The 18964-nt window shown below is 44.5% G+C and overlaps 1 protein-coding gene across 1 annotated transcript in view; it reads right to left on the reverse strand.

The window, feature by feature from the left end:
- Positions 1-18964, reverse strand: part of phldb2b (pleckstrin homology-like domain, family B, member 2b) — a gene marked incomplete at its 5' end in the record, with an annotated part of 38491 nt that overhangs the window by 2236 nt on the left and 17291 nt on the right. The window contains 18 exons of the mRNA XM_079181629.1: positions 38-123; positions 361-580; positions 1030-1176; positions 1395-1485; positions 4552-4702; positions 6030-6129; positions 6313-6456; positions 7016-7216; positions 7362-7514; positions 8229-8303; positions 8446-8556; positions 8665-8820; positions 9601-9729; positions 10884-11021; positions 11256-11417; positions 12198-12587; positions 15931-17175; positions 17550-17734. Coding sequence (XP_079037755.1) covers positions 38-123; positions 361-580; positions 1030-1176; positions 1395-1485; positions 4552-4702; positions 6030-6129; positions 6313-6456; positions 7016-7216; positions 7362-7514; positions 8229-8303; positions 8446-8556; positions 8665-8820; positions 9601-9729; positions 10884-11021; positions 11256-11417; positions 12198-12587; positions 15931-17175; positions 17550-17734 — 3884 coding nt within the window. The remainder of the gene's footprint in view (positions 1-37; positions 124-360; positions 581-1029; positions 1177-1394; positions 1486-4551; positions 4703-6029; positions 6130-6312; positions 6457-7015; positions 7217-7361; positions 7515-8228; positions 8304-8445; positions 8557-8664; positions 8821-9600; positions 9730-10883; positions 11022-11255; positions 11418-12197; positions 12588-15930; positions 17176-17549; positions 17735-18964) is intronic.

Raw genomic sequence — 18964 nt, forward strand, 5'->3', positions numbered from 1 at the left:
GCATGCATTGCTTTTGTAGCAAAATATCTACACATACCTTATGTGCATTCTTCAAGTGGTCGTAATACACTTCTTCAATAGCTTGGAAGTAGATGACTCCTTTAAGCTTGGCTTCATGCTTGTCTGCAGAAGACAAAATGTGTGTAAAGGTGCTGGAACGCGTTCACTTGTATTCATTCAGTATTGGTCTATATTTCAAATGCATGTCAAATATAGGAAATACAAACTGTTAAATGCATTTAAATATATCTGTAAAATGCATGTGTGTGTGGGCCTCTATCTATGCGGATGCTCTGTACACATTTGCATCTTTATGTGGTAGTTTGTGTGTGTGTGTGTGCACCATGTGACCTACAGTACCTGAGTAGTAGGAGAGCGTGCGTCGGTTGCGGTCAAAGACGAACCAGCGCTTCTTCCAGGTTTTGATTTTGCCTCCCATTTTGATCAAGTAGCCCCGGCACGTCTTCTCAGAGATGGATAAGTGGAAGCATGTGTCTGTGCTGTGGCCCGCCGACTCAATGTGAGCTCGCAGGTCGAAGTCGTCCTTTCGCACCGGCAGGTACCGTGTTAGCGGCCGGGACTGGAGAGAAAAAGAGTGAACGGGTTCATTGGAAAGGAGAGGGAATTAGTTCAAGTGCATTTATAGCGGCTTTTGTGTTTTTCGATGTAATTCATATGAATCATGCAGATGTAAATCATATGTTATGGATTAAAGATTCTTTCTTCGGCTGCCAACAGTTCGTGGTCCAGGCGAAAGAAGAAAAAAAAGATGATGGATGAGGCTTATGCTGAGAACCGTCAGCAAGTTCAAAAGGATCGTTTGGGTAAAATTACAGCCTGACAAATCTTTTTTTCCAGTTGAGAGAAAGCTTTATTCATTCACTTTTTCATAACGCTGCACTGGTTGCGATAGGGGTAAGTACAGGTGATTAAACAACATGCCGTGCCAAAGAATAATCACATGTTAATAATAATAATAATAATAAACACAAATCTTTCATGCTTTTATGTTTAGTTTCTCTTCCGTACCTGTGCCCTCTGTTTTTCTCTCAGTTTCACCTCCCGGTCGATGAGTTTCTGGCGTCTGCTGGTCTCCTCCTGTAGTCTTTTCTCCAGGTCCTCCCGTCTTTTCCTCTCCTCATCCAGTGCCTGCTTTCGCACTTCCATCTCTTGCTCCTGAGGAATAATAGAAATTGTTCACAGAATGAATGTCAAATTATGTCATTTCTGAAGATTTGTCTATTGAAAGTACTGCCACTGTGTTTTTATGTTTGGGGATTTATCACAAAGCCAAATAAAGGGACAACATGTGTGCTGATATATACACATGGCCTGTCTACCAATAACAAAACAGTAAAACAGTGAAACAAAGGATGGTGTTGTCTCATAGTGACCTTGTATTCAATGAGGCGGCTCTTCTCTGCCTGGGCTTCTCTCAGCAGACGCTCCATCTCCTCTAGCTTGGCCATATTTGAAGTACTGGCACTGCAGCAAACAAGCACATACAGCAAACATCAGAGGAAAAAAAAGCAGAAAAATACTTGTTTTCGTCACAAACAGTCAAGGAAAACAAGCTGTGAGCACAGGCTGCTCAGAAGGCCGTATTCTTTTCACCACAAAACAAGATCTGAGAATAGAGCCAGTTTCACAGTTCTGGAGTGTCTTTTCAAGAGACGCTCACAGTAAATTTATCTTCTTAGGAAACTTAGATGCCTTGGTGTTAGTCACCAGATTTCTAGTGTACAAAACTATTGTTGAGTCTTTTAACTTTTCACCCTCCTGCTTGGTAAGGACACCTAAACTGTGGATCTAAGAATAAACTCCCTAGGAGTGTGTCAGTGGCATGCAAAATAGTTGGGAAACCCCAAAAGGGGATGAGGAAGAATCTCCTGGCAGAGTCCACCCTCGCTGCAGCCAGTTAGAGCTCTGGGAAGCACTATAGAGCGGCTGTACTCAATCACTGGGCCGGGGCCCAATGGTGGCCCTCAGAGCTCCATCTAGTGGGCTGCAGAGGAACTGCAATATGGTGAGATTGTAACTCACCATATTGCAATATGGTGAGATTGAATTAAAATATTTTGGGGGGGGGGGGGGGGGGCACAAAATGGATCATTTGAAACGAAAAAACGATGTGGGAGACAGTCCTGCATCAGTAAAACCTCCAAAGTGTGTTGAGGAAATAAGGCATGTGCATACATTACATTATCATTCATGATGGCAGGCAGTGATGAAAGTGGCATAACACACATTTACAGCTCAGTTTATTGTTTTCACCTTTTTTGTCATGTTGTGTTTTTACTCTTGTTTATTTGGGAAGGTGGTCCTCAGTACTTTTTTAACAATCAGAAGTCTGCCTTAAGTTACAAAAGGTCTCAACCTTTAAAGTATAAAATGCAAATTTCGTTCAAAAAACTTGGATTCTGGACCCATGCAATGAGCTGTTCACAATATGAATTAGGCACAGTACTGAAGGACCCAAAGAGCACCTGTGTGTGATTACCACAAAGACCCGGCAGCAACTTCTACTGCATTTACTTTTCTATTCTGACTCCATTCAGACTTTACCACGTGTTGTTTCAGGGGTTACATTTACTGAGAATGTTTCGGAAAAAAAAAGGCTACACTCCCCTGAGAATACTCCTGATTATTTACTGTTTGTGTTTGCTGAATCAAAGAGGAAATCCATTAAGAAAGGAAGCCTGGATGTCAAAGCAATCTAAGGATCAGACCATCTCTTTTTCCCCTCTAAGCGTCTCTAGAAGACGTTCTGACTCTCTGCTGTGTCTTCAGTGTAGAGCAGCAGGCCGAGTCTAGCTTCAGGTCTCTCAGACTGCAGATGGTCTACATATGACATGCATTCTTCACTGACATCACAGGGAAGGGATTTGTGCATTCGTTTGTCATGTTAAACAGTATTTTTCCCTCTTTCTCTACCTTGATGCACACACACACACACACACACACACACACACACACACACACACACACACACACACACACACACACACACACACACACACACACACACACACACACACACACACACACACACACACACACACACACACACACACACACACACACACAGAGCCAGAATGAAAATGGATACCCAGTGTTGATCTGTGATGATGTCACAACATTGTTAAGATGAATGGTACACAGACTCAATCTAAACAAGGAAGGAAGGGAGGGAGGGTAAGAGAGAGCGGTAGCGTACCCCAAGTAACCCAAAAGAGAGAGAGAAGAAATAAATTGGAGGGAGGGTATGAAAAAATGAAGAAAAAATAAGAGAAAGCGGGTAAAAGCAAATGCTTTCCCGCTCGCATGTACTCTTTTCATAATCGGCTGCCAGTTTTGTATAACATATGATATTTTGGCATCATTTTAATTTTGGATGTGAATACAAAAAACATGTAGGTACGGATGAAAATTGAAATGCCAATGTAAACGTAAAATATCACGGGTGTGCTTAAAAATAAATCGGTATCTGTGATTACATTTTGTGCCATATATTTTAGTCTACTACTTGCATTTAGACTCAAACTAACCTTCCACTATTCATCCCGTTTCCATTAATCCGACCTCACTGTAACATCCATCCTTTCCTCTCTTCCTCCCACCACCTTTCCATTTTCTTACCTCAATCGATGAGAGGTAATCACGCTCATAGTCATCATAGACCAGCCCAGTTCTATCTATTCAAGTATTTTGGATTACTTGAGAAGAACTTTATTTCTCTTGCTGCAACAGTTGTATCTCCAGAAAACGGAACACATCCCTGACAGAAGGTTCTCTCATAAAACAACTTTTTGTCCAGCACTGATCCAGGTTTCAACACGCGCGTCTTCCGATCCAACTGGAACCATACTGAGGATCACAGAGCTCAATCTGCAAGTGGTTTGGGGCTGTGCAAATTCTGTCTTCAGAAACCAGACCATACCATTTAGAGGAACAAGAGGAGGGGAGACAAAAGACAGATGCGACGGATGTAAAAGCGGCAAGAAGGAAAGCAAGCACACATGGGTTTAGTCCGGATGGGGGGGTGGACCCCTAAATCACACTCATGCTGGTTTGCTCAGTTCATCTGAACCTGAGGGGGTTGACTGTGAACACACACACACACACACACACACGCACACACACACCTTCATGTTTTCCGTCTTCCGTAACCTGACCCACAGAACACTAATCAAGAGTCCCCCTTAACTCACTCAGTTCTACACATCTGAGGGACCATGAAAAGCGGGAAACCTTTGCACTGCAGCTCCACATACTTTTTAAATTAACTCACTTTCTGCTCTCTTTGTGCCCCCCCCCCATTTGTACAGTCAATGTTCCATATTATGAACACAAAAGGAACATTATTGTGGCGTCGCGTTGTCATATTTCAACTTTTCAACTATTCACTTCTGTCTTCATCTGTCAGATTTCTCAAATCATTCTGAGAAAGTGAAGAAAGTAGCAGTGAGTAATGTTCATACTCCTATTGATGGCCACAGACATACTGTACATACACGTGTGTGTCCATGCACACCATCTGGAGACACCTACCTGGAGACATTATCAGGTGAACAAGCAGAGATGCTGGTTTCAATGGAGTCCGTGCTATCCACGCTCATTGTGTCAAAGGCCTGGTTGTCGCGGTACCCGAAGGCATCGAGGTAGACGTTGTTCTGGGATGCTGCTCGTGAGCCGGGCTGACCTGGAGACACACACACACACAGAAAGAGAAATAAACAACAACATTAGCATTGACTAACGTTATGTATTCTCCTTATGCACGCGTGCATTCTTGTGTTGTACCCGTCTCGGTCACTTCATCTGGCACGACCGTTTGCCCAGATGGCTTCAATTTTGGATCACAATGCCCCGCCACTGTGAAACGCTCTTATGCGTTCAGGGAAAAATAAATTCACACCTTATTGGTGTAACTAATACAAGTCCAGTGAATAAAACGTGTCCAAAAAGTAAGACTCCCCAAACAAACAAACGGTCTGCAAAATGAGTGCAGCACAGCAGAGTCCTAAACGCAGTTTAGGCCGTCCAAAGATGTCTGGAAAGAAATGAGATGTCCTCAGAAGTAGGAGGAGGAATGACGACAATAATGATGGTGCAGATACTTTAAAGATAGACTAACTCAGCCTCTGGGTACAGGAAGAAACACACACAAAAAAAACCTGATACCATCTGCACCATGCAGCAGACCCGCCCATCTGATGAGCCAGATCAAGGGACCGAAGGGACTGAGGGGCCAGATACCCACGTAGCAGTGTCCGGGAAAAACAGCAGTAATCTTACAACACAATCTAAAACAATTTTTTTTTCAGCATGTCTGTCGTACAAAAGAGCGACAATGAAAGAGCTATAGGAACGGTCAAAATTGGTTTGGTGCATGTGGTTAGTTTGCACTCGAGTAATTACTTTTTCATTCAAAATATTAAGACCATATACACATTGAAGTTGACATGGAAAGAAGGCACAGGGTCCTTGAGTTAGCAGACCATCCTTTATCTTTCAGCAGTTAAATATGCGTTCAAAACTACACGTCAGCATTCATCCAAACAGAGGGCAACGGGATTCTACTCTGTGGTGAATGAAAAGCACATTTTCTTCATGATGGGAAATGGCTGGTTGACGTTTGTGGCAGGAAGTTGACTGAGAAGAAATCTACTTCTAAGCAGCTTGTTTTGTCACAACCCTTTTACTAACTAACAGAATACTATCAAAGTGTTTTACTCAAACCGGTACCTCTGTTTTACTCCCTCACACAAGACACACACACACAATACTCTACACCACTTGTTGGAGCAGCCCTCCTCCACTTACATTCCTGCACTATCTCCACTGACACGTAAACAAATGAGAAACTTTGTGATCCAACTAAACACGACGACGTGCACAAACAAAAAGGGTAGATAGTCTTTGTAAGTGAAGTTACATGTACTCCCATATATCTGTGCACAAAACAAGTACTCTCTTTATCCGTGTATATGGTTTCTAAGTAAGTGTGTAAGTATATGTTTGTATACCTTTATGCAGACGGCGAGATTCAGTGTCCTTGTTGGAAATGGAGAATATTCTTGGGAGAATGCTGCCACAACTTGTGCTCTGTACCAGGGGATGATGGGCCTAACACAAAGACCAAGAAGAGACCAAACCTTTAAGGTTTTAGTAATTTAAAAAAAATCTGGTTTGCATCTTTAAATGACACAATATCTGTAATTATAATACACAATACAAAAAACACAGAGCAAGCCAAAGTATGACATCATCGTCATTCATGCGTACATGTACATCTATATTCATGTGTACCTTGGTTGGGAAGCTGCGTCCCAGTGTTGCACACATAAACTGGGGGGTCATGGTGGGGGTGGTTCTCTTCCTGGGTAATGTGTCACTTAGATGGGAACCGCCTTCTCTGTCAGACCTCTTCTTCTCTTCCAGCAAACGGAAATGCTGATAAAACACACACACACACACACACACACAGAGGGGAAGGCATGTACACAGTTAATTGACTATTGATTATGCGTCATATTCATTCAACCCAATGAAATTAATGAGCAAAATGATCCGATTTCATTGTAGGTCATATAACACGGTCCCACTGCTTCAAGGAAAAGTAAGTTTCTGTGTGTGGGATTTATTGTTAAATGTTGTACTTACACTTTTTTTGTTTTATTAAGAATATCAACAAAAAGACAATGTAGCAAACAACAATGCATACTCCAATTCTTTAATCCATATTTATTAATTTCAGCCATATAAATAAATTCTAAGTATTTCATACGAGTGTGAGATGGGATAGGAGGGAGGATCAGCTTTCTTAATTGTGCACTAAAACCAAATTTACCTGAACAATTATCAATGATTTACTATAATCAGCAGCAATCAATCAAAGCAACGGTGTAAACTGTGCGTCTGGTTTTGTGTTTGTCACGTAAAAACGGACAAACACAAAGTTGCTGATACACACACACACACACACACACACAGAAAGAGACACTCGCATTACCTGCCTGTGTCGGTGGTGGTGTTTTTTGACAGGGAGGGGAGGTGGGGGAGAGTCAGGGAGGGGAGAGGGGTCTCTGTATGACACCATGTTCTCTGGCCAATGCACAGAGGGTGTTTTGGGGAGGGGACGGGGATAGAAGTGGGAAGAAGAAGAAGAGGAGGAAGAGGAGAGACAGTCGGCAGGTGAGGATGAATGGCAGAGCTTTGAAAAGAAGAAAGGATTATTGTCAGAAAAACTGAAACGGTGCAAAAGAAGGAAGGGAAATTGAGGGAAACACTTTCACACACTCACACACACTTTGCATAATCTACGTCTACGCGAGCCCTTAACACCACTACACACACACCTCATCCTCCGGTGGTTTGGGGGTGTCGTCGTCAGGGGAGGAGTTTGCCTCGGACTCAGGAAAGGCATTGGCCAGAGTGGGGGCAAGGGCGGGTTTAGGGTCCGCCCCGAGCTGTGAGTAAAGCTTATTGATTTCACTGACTGTGACATAGCCCTGGAAAGTGTCATGTAGAGAAAGGGGGGGGGGGGGAGAAAGAAGGGGTGAGGCATAGCATGACGTGAGTCAGCCATATTAATGACAAACGTTTTAGTAGTTTTATTAGTTGTTAGACTGATGCAGAATTTGGTTGCAATTTTGGCAATTTCAAAGCAAAAAGTGGAACAACAAGTCTTGTGACTTGGAAGTAAGTTACTTAGACACTGTACGGGTAACATTCATTCAGTGGTTTACATACGGCAATAGGCATTATAACAAGGTTACCGCAGTATTAATACATAAGTGAGTATAAGTTGTGCATAGAATTAATGAAAACGGTCTCAATTTCCTGTAACCTATATTGCAGGGACTTGCAGTTACAACGAGATACTGTAAGGAGAAAAACAGAATAAAGGAACGAAGGACAGGAAGGAAGGATGAGATGGATTAAAAAAGAGAAGGGGAAATATTAGTGAAATAAGCCAAAAGTACCTCTGCATTCTTGAGAGAAATAGAGGAGAGGAGGGATGCGAGGGCGCACAAGTTGACTGGAGGAGGAGAAATTGCGGCAGAGGTTGTGTCACGGTAGCGATCACTAACAGACTGACACACATCAGCCAGAGAGGCTGTTTCCTAGCAGAGAAGGAAACCCCACGGTTATAAATGATGGAAGTCCTGCTCACTTGAAGAGCCTTAAGGAGTTCAAAGAGGAGGACTGTCGATCAAACCTACCTCCCTGAGACTGAAACCTCGGCCACCAGTGAGGTCAGCGTATTTTCTTTCCAGCATGGTGATGTTTTCTTTCTCCTAAAAAACAGAACAAGGAAACAAAAACAATGCTAAAAACCACAAAATGAACCACTTCTTGATCGCTTTTGCTTTTCATTCACACACACAGGAGGCCTGGATGGTCACATGCATACACATGCAAACATGGATATCTTCGTACCCTTTGCAGCATTGCTTCGAGGGTGCTCCTCTCCTTCAAGAAGCTCTCCTTCTCTCGCTGAGCCTGCTGGGTAATCTGTGTTGCCTGCTTCTTCAGAGTTAACAGTCGTTCCTGAAAGAAAAACAAAACCAGCTTGTTACGTGTTTTTAGGCAAAACTACGAAAATACACAAGTCTGCATGCTTTTCAAACCACTTTAAACAGAGATTCAGCTTGTTACCTTGCGAGTGACAGTGCTCCGCTGGTAGTCTGCGATGTCCCGGAGAAGCTGTTGCGTATGGATCTCCTTCTCCTCGTCCTGCCTGCTCTCTCTCTCCAGTTGCTGAAACTCCAGGTCCTCAAAACGCTTCGACTCTGCATCGAGCACCTCACAGTCCTGACACACAAACACACACACACACACACACACACACACACACACAAGAACACAGGTAAACAGGCAAGCCAAAAGAAAACATGTGTGTGTACAGGACAGCCTTAACTAGACATACCGTTATAGCACATACACTTAAACATGCAAGATGCAGGTTAACAAAAAAAAAGCGAATGACTTGTCCGTCTCCACGTGTCAGCCCTGTGATTGACTGGAAGCCTGTGAAGGGTGAACCTCTGCCTCTCACCCAATGTCAGCTGGGTTGGATAAATAATGGCTGGATGGATGTAGGGCTGCACGATTATGGCCTTAAATGATCATTAAAATAGTTTAAGGTGTAGCCTTAGATCGCATGCCCAAACGTCAGCGTAGTTCTATAATAGCCAAACAGGTCTTAAAGCTCTTGAGATACTATATACACCAACAGGATCAACCCTTCTGGTGAAATGAGGAGACATAGAAACCTAAAGAGTGAGACGGTGAGAAGAGAACAAGAACATGAACCAGGTAAAGATCAAAAGGTGGCCGTGGGTTGAAATTGTGTGCATATTCACATGCAAGTTCAAGTACGCGAGCATCACGTGTCTCTTTTCCAGAATATGTTCATGCGAACACCGGTCTACATATGCTGCATGTTTTGAGTGTCAATATGCGGCGTACTCATGCACAGCTGTTGTGTTTCCCACTAATGTGGAGTTCTATGCTTGTCCGGTGTTTACACACTTTAGTACATTTCTTCCTGTGAATGCGTTTGATGTAGGTGATGTGTGTGTTCGTACTGACCCTGGCCAGCTGCTCCTGCAGGGGCTCCTTGGTGGCCTCAGGGCAGCTGTCCAGCTGGGAGCGCTGCTCACACACAACCTGAGCCAACCTCTCTACTCTGCCCCTCTCTGCCTGTAGCAACTCGCACGCCTGGCATACACACATGTACACGACACAGAGACGCACAGACACGCCCGCACGCACATACATGTGCACGTTTGTTGATGTGCACGACAGACAACGGAAACGGAGACACACATCCACACGGGGACAGAGAGAGGATGGCAGCGTTAGTGGGACTGGGGAGCCACAGTTAGTCACTACGGCGACCAGGTCAGCAAGATTAGCCTAGAGGTTAGGGAGGGGAGGGCAAGCTGGAGAAAAAAAAACATCTACCAAAGAGATGGAGGACTGGGGAGGACAGTAGGAATGGAGGTAGTATGATGGAGTGTCATGAGCTCTTTCTCCTCTGTTTGTTTGAATGGAAAGGACTGATGGGATGGATGAGAAGGAATGGCTCAGTAGACTGACAGTCCTCTCTATAAATAACACAACATATACACGCGCGCTTCAACGCTCGTCTATCTGATCGCTCCGTCTCTCTTTTCTCCCCCGTCTCACTCAGTATCACGACGAGGTTTTGTATCATATACAGTATCTACCAGCTGTGTGTGGTCCAAGGAAATCTGCCAACCAGGGTGGGACCCAATCCGACAGAGGGGAACGTCCAAACGCTAAACCAAAGCATGTACTCGCAAACGCCCACATACCGACGACAAATTCAATCCGTTTATGCACTCCCCACCCTGTCAATGTTACCATATACTGGTCAAAGACACACACACACACACACACGTTCACCCACACCCACGGTCGTCCCGCAGGAGCGTGTGTAAGACGGGATCACTTGGTGACCACTATACCCTGGGCAGTATTAGCAGATATATATTTGGACCGGAGACAGCATAAGCGGGATTAACGCCTACCGGTTAGTCACATGACCCCTACATGTATGAGAGTCTCAGAGCAGTGTGTGTATTTTCATAACCAAACGTCATAGGAAGGGAAATGTTGCTTGTTACAAGCCACGTTCGGTGTACAACACTTGTGTTTCTCCCCGATGCACAATAATAACGTCACTTTCCAGCCCTTTCGGCAAAGAAACACAAACAATGTGCAGAAGATGCATCATCAAGCGCCTCGTCTGTTGATGAATGCTCTCTGCTCTTGGTCTCTGCGTCAGCCACTGTGACCTCTTGTCTGGTCTCTCATTGTTTTACAATGAAGCACAGCCTGTTAGATACCTTGTCTTTTTCCTGCTGGGACTTGGTCTCCAGGTCAGCCATCTTGTTGTGAATTGCTTCCAGAGCCTCTTTCTCCTGCTGGAGAGCAGCGACCTCCGACTCCTGCTCAGCCTCCACCAGAGCTCGCTCAAGCTCCACCTTGGATAAATGCACACCAGTAAGTAAGCCATTTCTAGTGACTTTGGGTTTATCCTTACTTTTATTAAAACCTGTATGTAACACAACCCAATACAGTGTGAACATGTTACTGATGTGTTCCTCATTTCTCTTTAAAAATAGGACTTCTAGACTTATTATTAAACCATGAATTGTTAAGATGGCCATTTTTGCTGCAGCGGCACCAAATCGCCCTTCGCTCCGTCTTCTCTTTACCTCTTGGGCAGATTCATCCATTTGGTTGTCCAGCTCTTTGATCTTCTGCTCCAGCTCCTCCATGTTGTTCAGCACCTGGATCCTCTCCTCTTCCACGCGCCTCACTTCCTCCTCTGAAGGCCTCACTTCCTGTCTGCGGCGACGAGCGGCGTCATCTATAGCCTGGTAACACCATCATTAACAGATTGAACCATTTTCAAGATGCAGTTCAAACTTGATTAGAGCCAATATTGGGGTTTTATAGTCACTGGTTGTAATAGTGATCGCTGACACCACCATTTAAATAATGAGGTGACATCAAGTGGAAATAGGGGCACCAACAGTATTTGTAAGTGCAGAACAAAATAATCTATATCTTACATTATTGCTAAATAATGTTTTCATTCGGAGTACTAAACACTGGTTTGCTGTGGTGAAGCAGTACTTCCTCTGGGCACTGAAAATGTCAAAATAAAATGTGGGAAGACACAATCACACATACTAACACCAGCTGTCCATTCTGAATTTGTAACACTTAGCCTGCTCTAACCTAATAAATGGTCTGTAAATATCTGCCATCTGCGTACGTGAAGGATGTGTATGTTGATAGACTGCAACTGTAAATCCATATGCTCTGCTGCTTAACTACAGAATGACAGAATAACTATATAGAGATCTTATTCACCACCGTGTGCACTCTCAGGTCTGTCTTGCGCCCCGTCTCTCTTGCTCTTTTCTTTATAATTTACACTGTGTAGCATTTAGGGAGAGCTATTGGCAGAAATGTAATCTATTATTAAGAAGTATTTTGTCTTTAGTGTATAATCACTTGAAAACATGTTTTGGTTACCTTAGTACGTGTGGAGCGGGACAAACCAAACTGGCTCTAGATAGGGCCATTTGCAGCTACTGATGTGATATTGTATGAGTGCGTATAAATGTGTAGAAACAAATCCCTTGTACCTCATTGGTCCTCTGTGCACGTGGAGAAGGTGAAGGGGCGAAGCTTCGCAGGCTGACGGCGGGGGATTCCGCCCTGTTGTCTCGGTGGCCGCTGCTGCGCCTCCGTCGTACCTGTAGGTCATCATCATAGTAACCGTTCTCTGATCCAAGGGAGGCCATGTGTCCGTTCCTCGTTGTTCCGTTAGTGGCTGAAGAGTCTGAAAAGACAGATGGTGCATCGTCGTCGTCGACGTCGTCGTCGTCGTTCAGTTGAAGCTTCTCGAGCTCCTGGTTGATCTTCTGGAGATCCGACACAGCTGAAGTGGGACTTGTAGCTGCGCCTCCTCCATCTCTGGCAGACCGGCCCAGCTCCGAACACAGAGACAGGATGGTCTCTAGCCGCTGTCGCTCCTGAGATGAGCATGCACGCGCACACACACACACACACACACACACACACACACAAGTACATGAGTTACAGTATATGCCAGAAATTCATGGTAGCTACCTTGAATAACAAACCCAAAAGTCCCCACCATGTTTTAATCTACTGCATTTTAGGAACAGAGTTTTGGGGTGCTACACAAACACAGTATAACCATGTTATTAAAAAAAACCCATTGTATATAGAGCCCTATGGTGGTGCTGGATTACGAGGTGAGCTATATATCAAACGTGGAAAAACAGAGCATGTTATTTCAGATCATACCTAAATTCCAGTTACATTTCTATTAGTCAGACGTTAACTCAATACCAGTAAACAACACAATTTGTTATACTGATTCTGACATTCAAATTGGTTAAAAGAAGAAGCACAAATTGAACGTTCTGTTATGTTCCAAACTAGAGAGAAGTCACAACAGCTCAGCTGGTATTACTTCTTTCCATCATGAAATCAAGTTTCCAATGCCAAGTTACCTGGGGAAGCATCGCAGAAGTGAATCGCTTCAGTTAAAATGTCCTTGTTTAAGTCCAAAATACACTCCTGTTTTGTTTGTAATTTACATCCTCTACTGTAAAATTGTAAAATCTCGTTGGGAAATCTCTGGAGCGAGAGATCCCTTTTCCACAGTTCTGTCTGCTCAAACTCAGCTCTATGGGGAGCTACAGAGGCTGCAGAGGGTCAAAATATACCCTCAGAGGTTCAGCAGTAGCTTCTCTGGAGGGAGAAATATAAACCCACACAGCAAGCCCGTGTAAGTAATATCAGAGGCGGAAAGAAGGAGGTTAGAAAAAAGCGAACATGAGACAGAGGTGTGTGAATGTGTTCGCGTGTGTGAGTGAGAGATATAGAGAGAGAGTAAGCTAATGAGAAGCTGGACAGCTGTCAACTCCAGGTCATGACTCCAAACACAGGAACGTGTGTGTGTGTGTGTGTGTGTGTGTGTGTGTATGGCTGCGGAGGAAACAGGACACTTTCCAGGGAAATGTGCTCTAGGAAGGAATCTGAACCAGGTGAAGTTTGGACTATCAGTCTGATTAGAAGAGAGACATCATATTTAAGAGAAACATATAGCGCTGCACATTATATTGCTCATAATTTATCCCATTATTTTAAAAATTAAATATAAAAAGTAATTTAATCAATAGAAATATGAATAATATGAATAAGTGACCACAGTACAAATTGTTTACCAGCGGAATAATCTTTTGTATGCATGTGTGTGTGAGTGCATATAGTGTGTAATGTGAACCAGGAGCTGAGGCAAAACGAGCCTGTGTCAGTTTGTCACCTTGTTCTATTCTGATGGACACAAGCCTCTGTGGAGCCTTTATAGTAATCAGCTTTCAACTAGAGAGAGAGCCGGAGAGAGAGAGAGAGAGAGAGAGAGAGAGAGAGAGAGAGAGAGAGAGAGAGAGAGAGAGAGAGAGAGAGAGAGAGAGAGAGAGAGAGAGAGAGAGAGAGAGAGAGAGAGAGAGAGAGAGGACACACCGAAAGAACTGAGCTGTATAGAATAAAATAATAGCTGAAGCTTTGGCCTGACACATAGTGGACAAACGGAGGAATTCAAGTATGTTGGCCTCTGACCTGCAGTGCTTCTCAGGTGAAATAAAGCCTTTTGTAATGGTAATAGCAAAAGGAAAAGAGAGAGTTATCTCACTCTAGCTCTTAATCTCTCTTTTTCTCCTTTTCCCGTCATTTATTCCTCATGATCACCTTCCAGTGCTCTCTTATTAGTAGCAACCATTACAGTCCTGCACTTTTTAATTCTGTCAATTCTACGATAAAACTATTTACAGCGACAAGACAAAGTCGCTTTGCTAAATGCCGAATTCTATATATGGACTGATGGAATATAATCTAAACATATCCAAACCTCACCAAATACATCTAAACTGTACATCCTAACTGACACAATAGGCGATCGTGTTAGCTTTAAGCAATTGTTCTTGTGTTTCCCTTCCTTTCGTTGCTGTCAAAACCCCAAAATAGCCATTTATGCACACAACCTAATAACATCAACAGTATGGAATGAACGCAGGTTTCCTGTTCTACCACTAGAGGGCAGACAAGATTAAGACAAAGCCTTCCTGAGCTCAGCCTTGAACTCAGATGCTGCTATTGGCTTTCTTTCAATATCTGATCAGAACTGTTATTAACTGTTAATTATCAAACATTCAGAGCTATTATTAAAAAAAAAAGATTAAAGTTACGGCAAGGAACTTTTAACTGGTTATGAAATTATTACTCTTGCCTCTATATGAAGTAAACAAGATCATCAGAATTGACTTTATAATAACCATAGTTTTTACAGTAAAATATAGAAACTCAGATCACTCTTTGATTAAAACAATTTGAATACATCATTAAACATGCCTAACAGGTGGCTGCTATCCATTACACTGGGGCACAAACTAAAAACAAATGCATTTAAATCAAACCACATCATATGAAGCGTGGCTGGGTTTCATGTTCTATCTCGCTATAGTCGAGTAGGTTAAAGCCACTGAGAAGCTCGTGAAACATAATTTGGTTTGTACAGCATCCAGAAAACTCTTTCTCACAGCTCAAGAGACACCCGATGACTGAGCTGAACCCGGCTACGTGAAAGAGAAAGACATTTAAAGAGGGAACGATGGCGGGATTATGAGTCCAGCTGTCATTATATGTTGAGCATCTGTGTGTTTATCCACCTGCTGCACTACAACTCTGCTCTCTAATCTTCCTGGTTGCTCTAACCAACATCTGACTGATGTGTTCTGTGGCTCTTCAGTGGTCCGAACCGCACTGGGCGGACCTCCAGATGACTGACTTAAACACGCACCGCACATACACAAACACACAAATGACCCAAGTACGGGGTTAAGAATAGTCCTGTTAGTATGGGCTAACTGCCAGAGGCATCTGTGGAGTGGTGAACCCACTCTCTCTCTCTCTGTGTGTATGCATGTGTGTGTGTGTGTGTTTGTGTGCTAAGCTCCCTGGGAGAGTATGTTTGAGGGCACGAGGAGGAGTTTGGTGTGAAGGGAGGCATTCCATTTTTTGTGTGATTGCATGTTGTACGCAAAACAGAAACCTTACACGGCCAATTTAAACCTGATACCCCAATCTTCTTTCAGTGTCCGCAATGGCAACACGCTGTTCACCTGTCAAAGGTCTGTAAGTCTGTAAGTCTGTAAGCTAATTTACACATTATACACCAGATACGGTCTGTATCACAGGTTATAGCTACATAGCGAGACAGTGCCATCTGATCTGAATGGCAACATGTTGCAACAGTTGTGTGCTCAGTTCAAACGCACTCAAACTCACCAGCCTTTCCACCTCCTGCTCACGGAGTCTCTCGTCTTTTTGGTGCTGATGATAGTCGGTCAGTTCCTCCTTCCCGCTCAGTGAGCTGATGCTCCCCCTTCTTTCCCTGAAACCTCCTGGTGGGGTCACTCCTGCCTTTCCGAACGACTGCCTCCGCTCGCCCAGCCCCATCCCAGCTTCCAGGCCTGCCTTCCCAAATGAAGACCTCCTCTCTCCAAGTCCGAGCCCCAGGGAACCGGTGAGCTCGAGGTCTACCCCTCGCCTCTCCCTCTCCCCATAAGACAGGCCCACTCCTGCGGACGATCCACGGCTTACCAGCCGTTCCAGTTCGGGAGGGCTGGAACTCGTGGAGCCCACAGAGCTAGTGGAAGTCAGGCTGAGCTTTTTGGCCACACGAGGAGAAGAGGAGCCCCCCGTCCTGGATGGGATGGTCACATCGGGGGGAGTGGGTGTGGAAGAGACGGTGGCCGTAGTGGAGGGCAGGTTCTTGGGGGAGGAGAGGGAGATAGACACAACGCTTTCTCCCTGATTTGCGCTCTGAATTTGATGCCTGTTGGAGGAAAGCTGGCTTGATTTACTGGGGTTGTGGTTGATGTCAGGGCTGGCATTCTGACTGTTGTTGTAATGCTCTTTGCTAAATTTGTAACCGCCGGCAACATCGGATCGCCGCGGGGGCAGCGTTGACAAGGTCAGGGCTCCGTTGTTGTTGTCACGGGGAGATTGGGAGGGGCAGAGACGTGGCAGCGAGCGACTGTGCTCTCCTACCATCATCCCATTCAGCGAGCCTGCCGAGTATTTCCGGGTTCTACTGCTGGGCGCCGGCTCTTGGCTGCCGTAGCTACGGCGGCCAAGACGGGGGCTCGAGGGCATGCTGGCTGCACCTCCTGTTGATGGAGCGCGGGATGAGGAGGAGGGGGGCGGAAGAGAGAGGAGGAAGCCGTTGCTACCGTCAACAGAGGCGGAGGAGCCGCCGCCGTTCCATGTGGACAGCAAAGAAGAAGAGGAGCCCGGGTTGTGCAGCCGTCGGCCGTCGCTTATGCCGAGGTTGTCCTGGTGGCGACTGCCCGAGTTGCGGGAGGCCAGAGAAGAAGAAGAAGAAGAAGGGTCGGACCGTCGCCCGGGAGAAAAAGAGGGAGCCGATTTCAAAGACATGGGTGCACGATCCGAGCTGTAGAACCGCCTCGCCTGGTCCTGATAGGCTGATGAGGACGTGGCAGGACTCGTGGTAGGTGTGGTGGGGGGAGACTGAGAGATAGAATGGAAAAATGTATACATTATAACTGAAAATACTTAAAAATGCTATTTCATCATAATATCAAATGCACATAAAATATGATAAGTGGTAGATAAATATAATGAGAAGATAATGGTGAGGCTTTAGTATATAAACTTAAAGCTGTGACAGAAGCTGTCGTAAAAACACTGTAGTATAGCCCAGCATGATGTGTATGTTCTGCTTAGCCATGTTTGGCCTTGTACATAATGAGTAAACCCCGGTTAGCCCTTTTTAGCCCAAGACAAACATGCAGGCTAACCATATAAACTCTTATAAGCCCAGTTGGAGTATGACGTAGAAGGCGGAATGATAAATCCTGAAGTTGAGCTAAATGATGTCTGACCTGTGTCACGCTGAAGTAGGAGGGGTTCGCATTCCCGTTGGCTCTCAGGCTGTTCTCCAGGGCGATCTTCTTGCGCTGCAGGGTGTCCATCAAGTCCCGGAGCTCAGACGCAGACCGCATGCCCCGAGCACTGTTGGTGCCGCCCACCACCGCATGGCTATAGTCACTGCTAAACTTCAAGTAGTCTGAGGGAAAGAGATATCATGTAAAATAAATTAAATGAATAATAAGGGGAAAGCGTAGATACACCAAATACAGGTGAACATTGAGGAGTATGAGAAACGCTGATTTAAATAAATATATAAATGGGGAAGCAGAGAGGAGCTGGAGGGAAATTGAGTTAAGAGAAAAAAACAAAAGACAAAAGCGCTATGGCAATAAGCAATATGGAGTCACAAGAAAAGAAGACGGGAGAAGAGGGAAAATGATGACAGAAAGAGAGAGAGAGAAAGAGAGAGAGAGAGAGAGGCTGTGTATGTACCTGAAGCTGCAGCTATTCATAGAGGGGCTGATGGCAGAACAAACCCAAACCACACAATCTGCAGCTGGCAGCGAATCACCCAGAATAGGAGTTAACACTCTCTCTCACACACACACACACACACACACACACAGACACACACACACACTCTCTCTCTCTTGCACAAAACCATCCATTAGCTCCAAAACAAACATTTTAAATCGAACTCGACTTAGAACTCGAACTGTTCCTGAGAGTAAGATTTTGGGAAACGAAAAAAAAAAACCCACAAAATATTCTGGAATACCCTCGAGAGGCCCCCGCCCTACCTACAGCCTTCTATTTAAAGCAGCTTCAGCAGTAAGAGGGTCTTTTTCCAAACCTCAACTGAGTCAGGAAGATTTAGCAGGAAGGAAGTCAAAACTAAAACAAATCAAACAAAAATAAATATGTCTGCGTGGTCAAATATTGCTGAGGTCAGCAGGAGTATTGTTGATTAATAGCACTATTTCTACTTTTCTGTGCAGAAAAAGAAAACACACCCTCCTTATATATTCTCCTGTCATCAGGAACACAGGTAAAACACTAGGAAGAGGGTAGTAGAACGCAATGTGTCAGAAACCTGCCGAGTGTTTTCAATTTATCTGTGGCTTTATGTGGAAAAGGAACTATTATAATGTTCAAGCTGAGACCACCCAGTGTTTAACCGTCACACACACGCCCACACACACAAAAAAAGCTTTCCTACAACTCACAACTGTAGCTCGGCCTGAGAGAAACACACACAAGTGTACTTCCCATGTGTACATATGCCAAGAGTGCACATGTGTGTTGAAGAATTTCAGCACGGTTGGAAACATTCAACTACTGCTGCTCAGCCGAGTTGTATTGTTAGAGAAACTGGAGCACCGAAAGTGCACCTCGTAGCTGAATAACAGCCTGTGTGAGGAAAATG

This window comes from Pholis gunnellus (assembly GCF_910591455.1).
Source record: "Pholis gunnellus genome assembly, chromosome: 20".
NCBI lineage: Eukaryota > Metazoa > Chordata > Actinopteri > Perciformes > Pholidae > Pholis > Pholis gunnellus.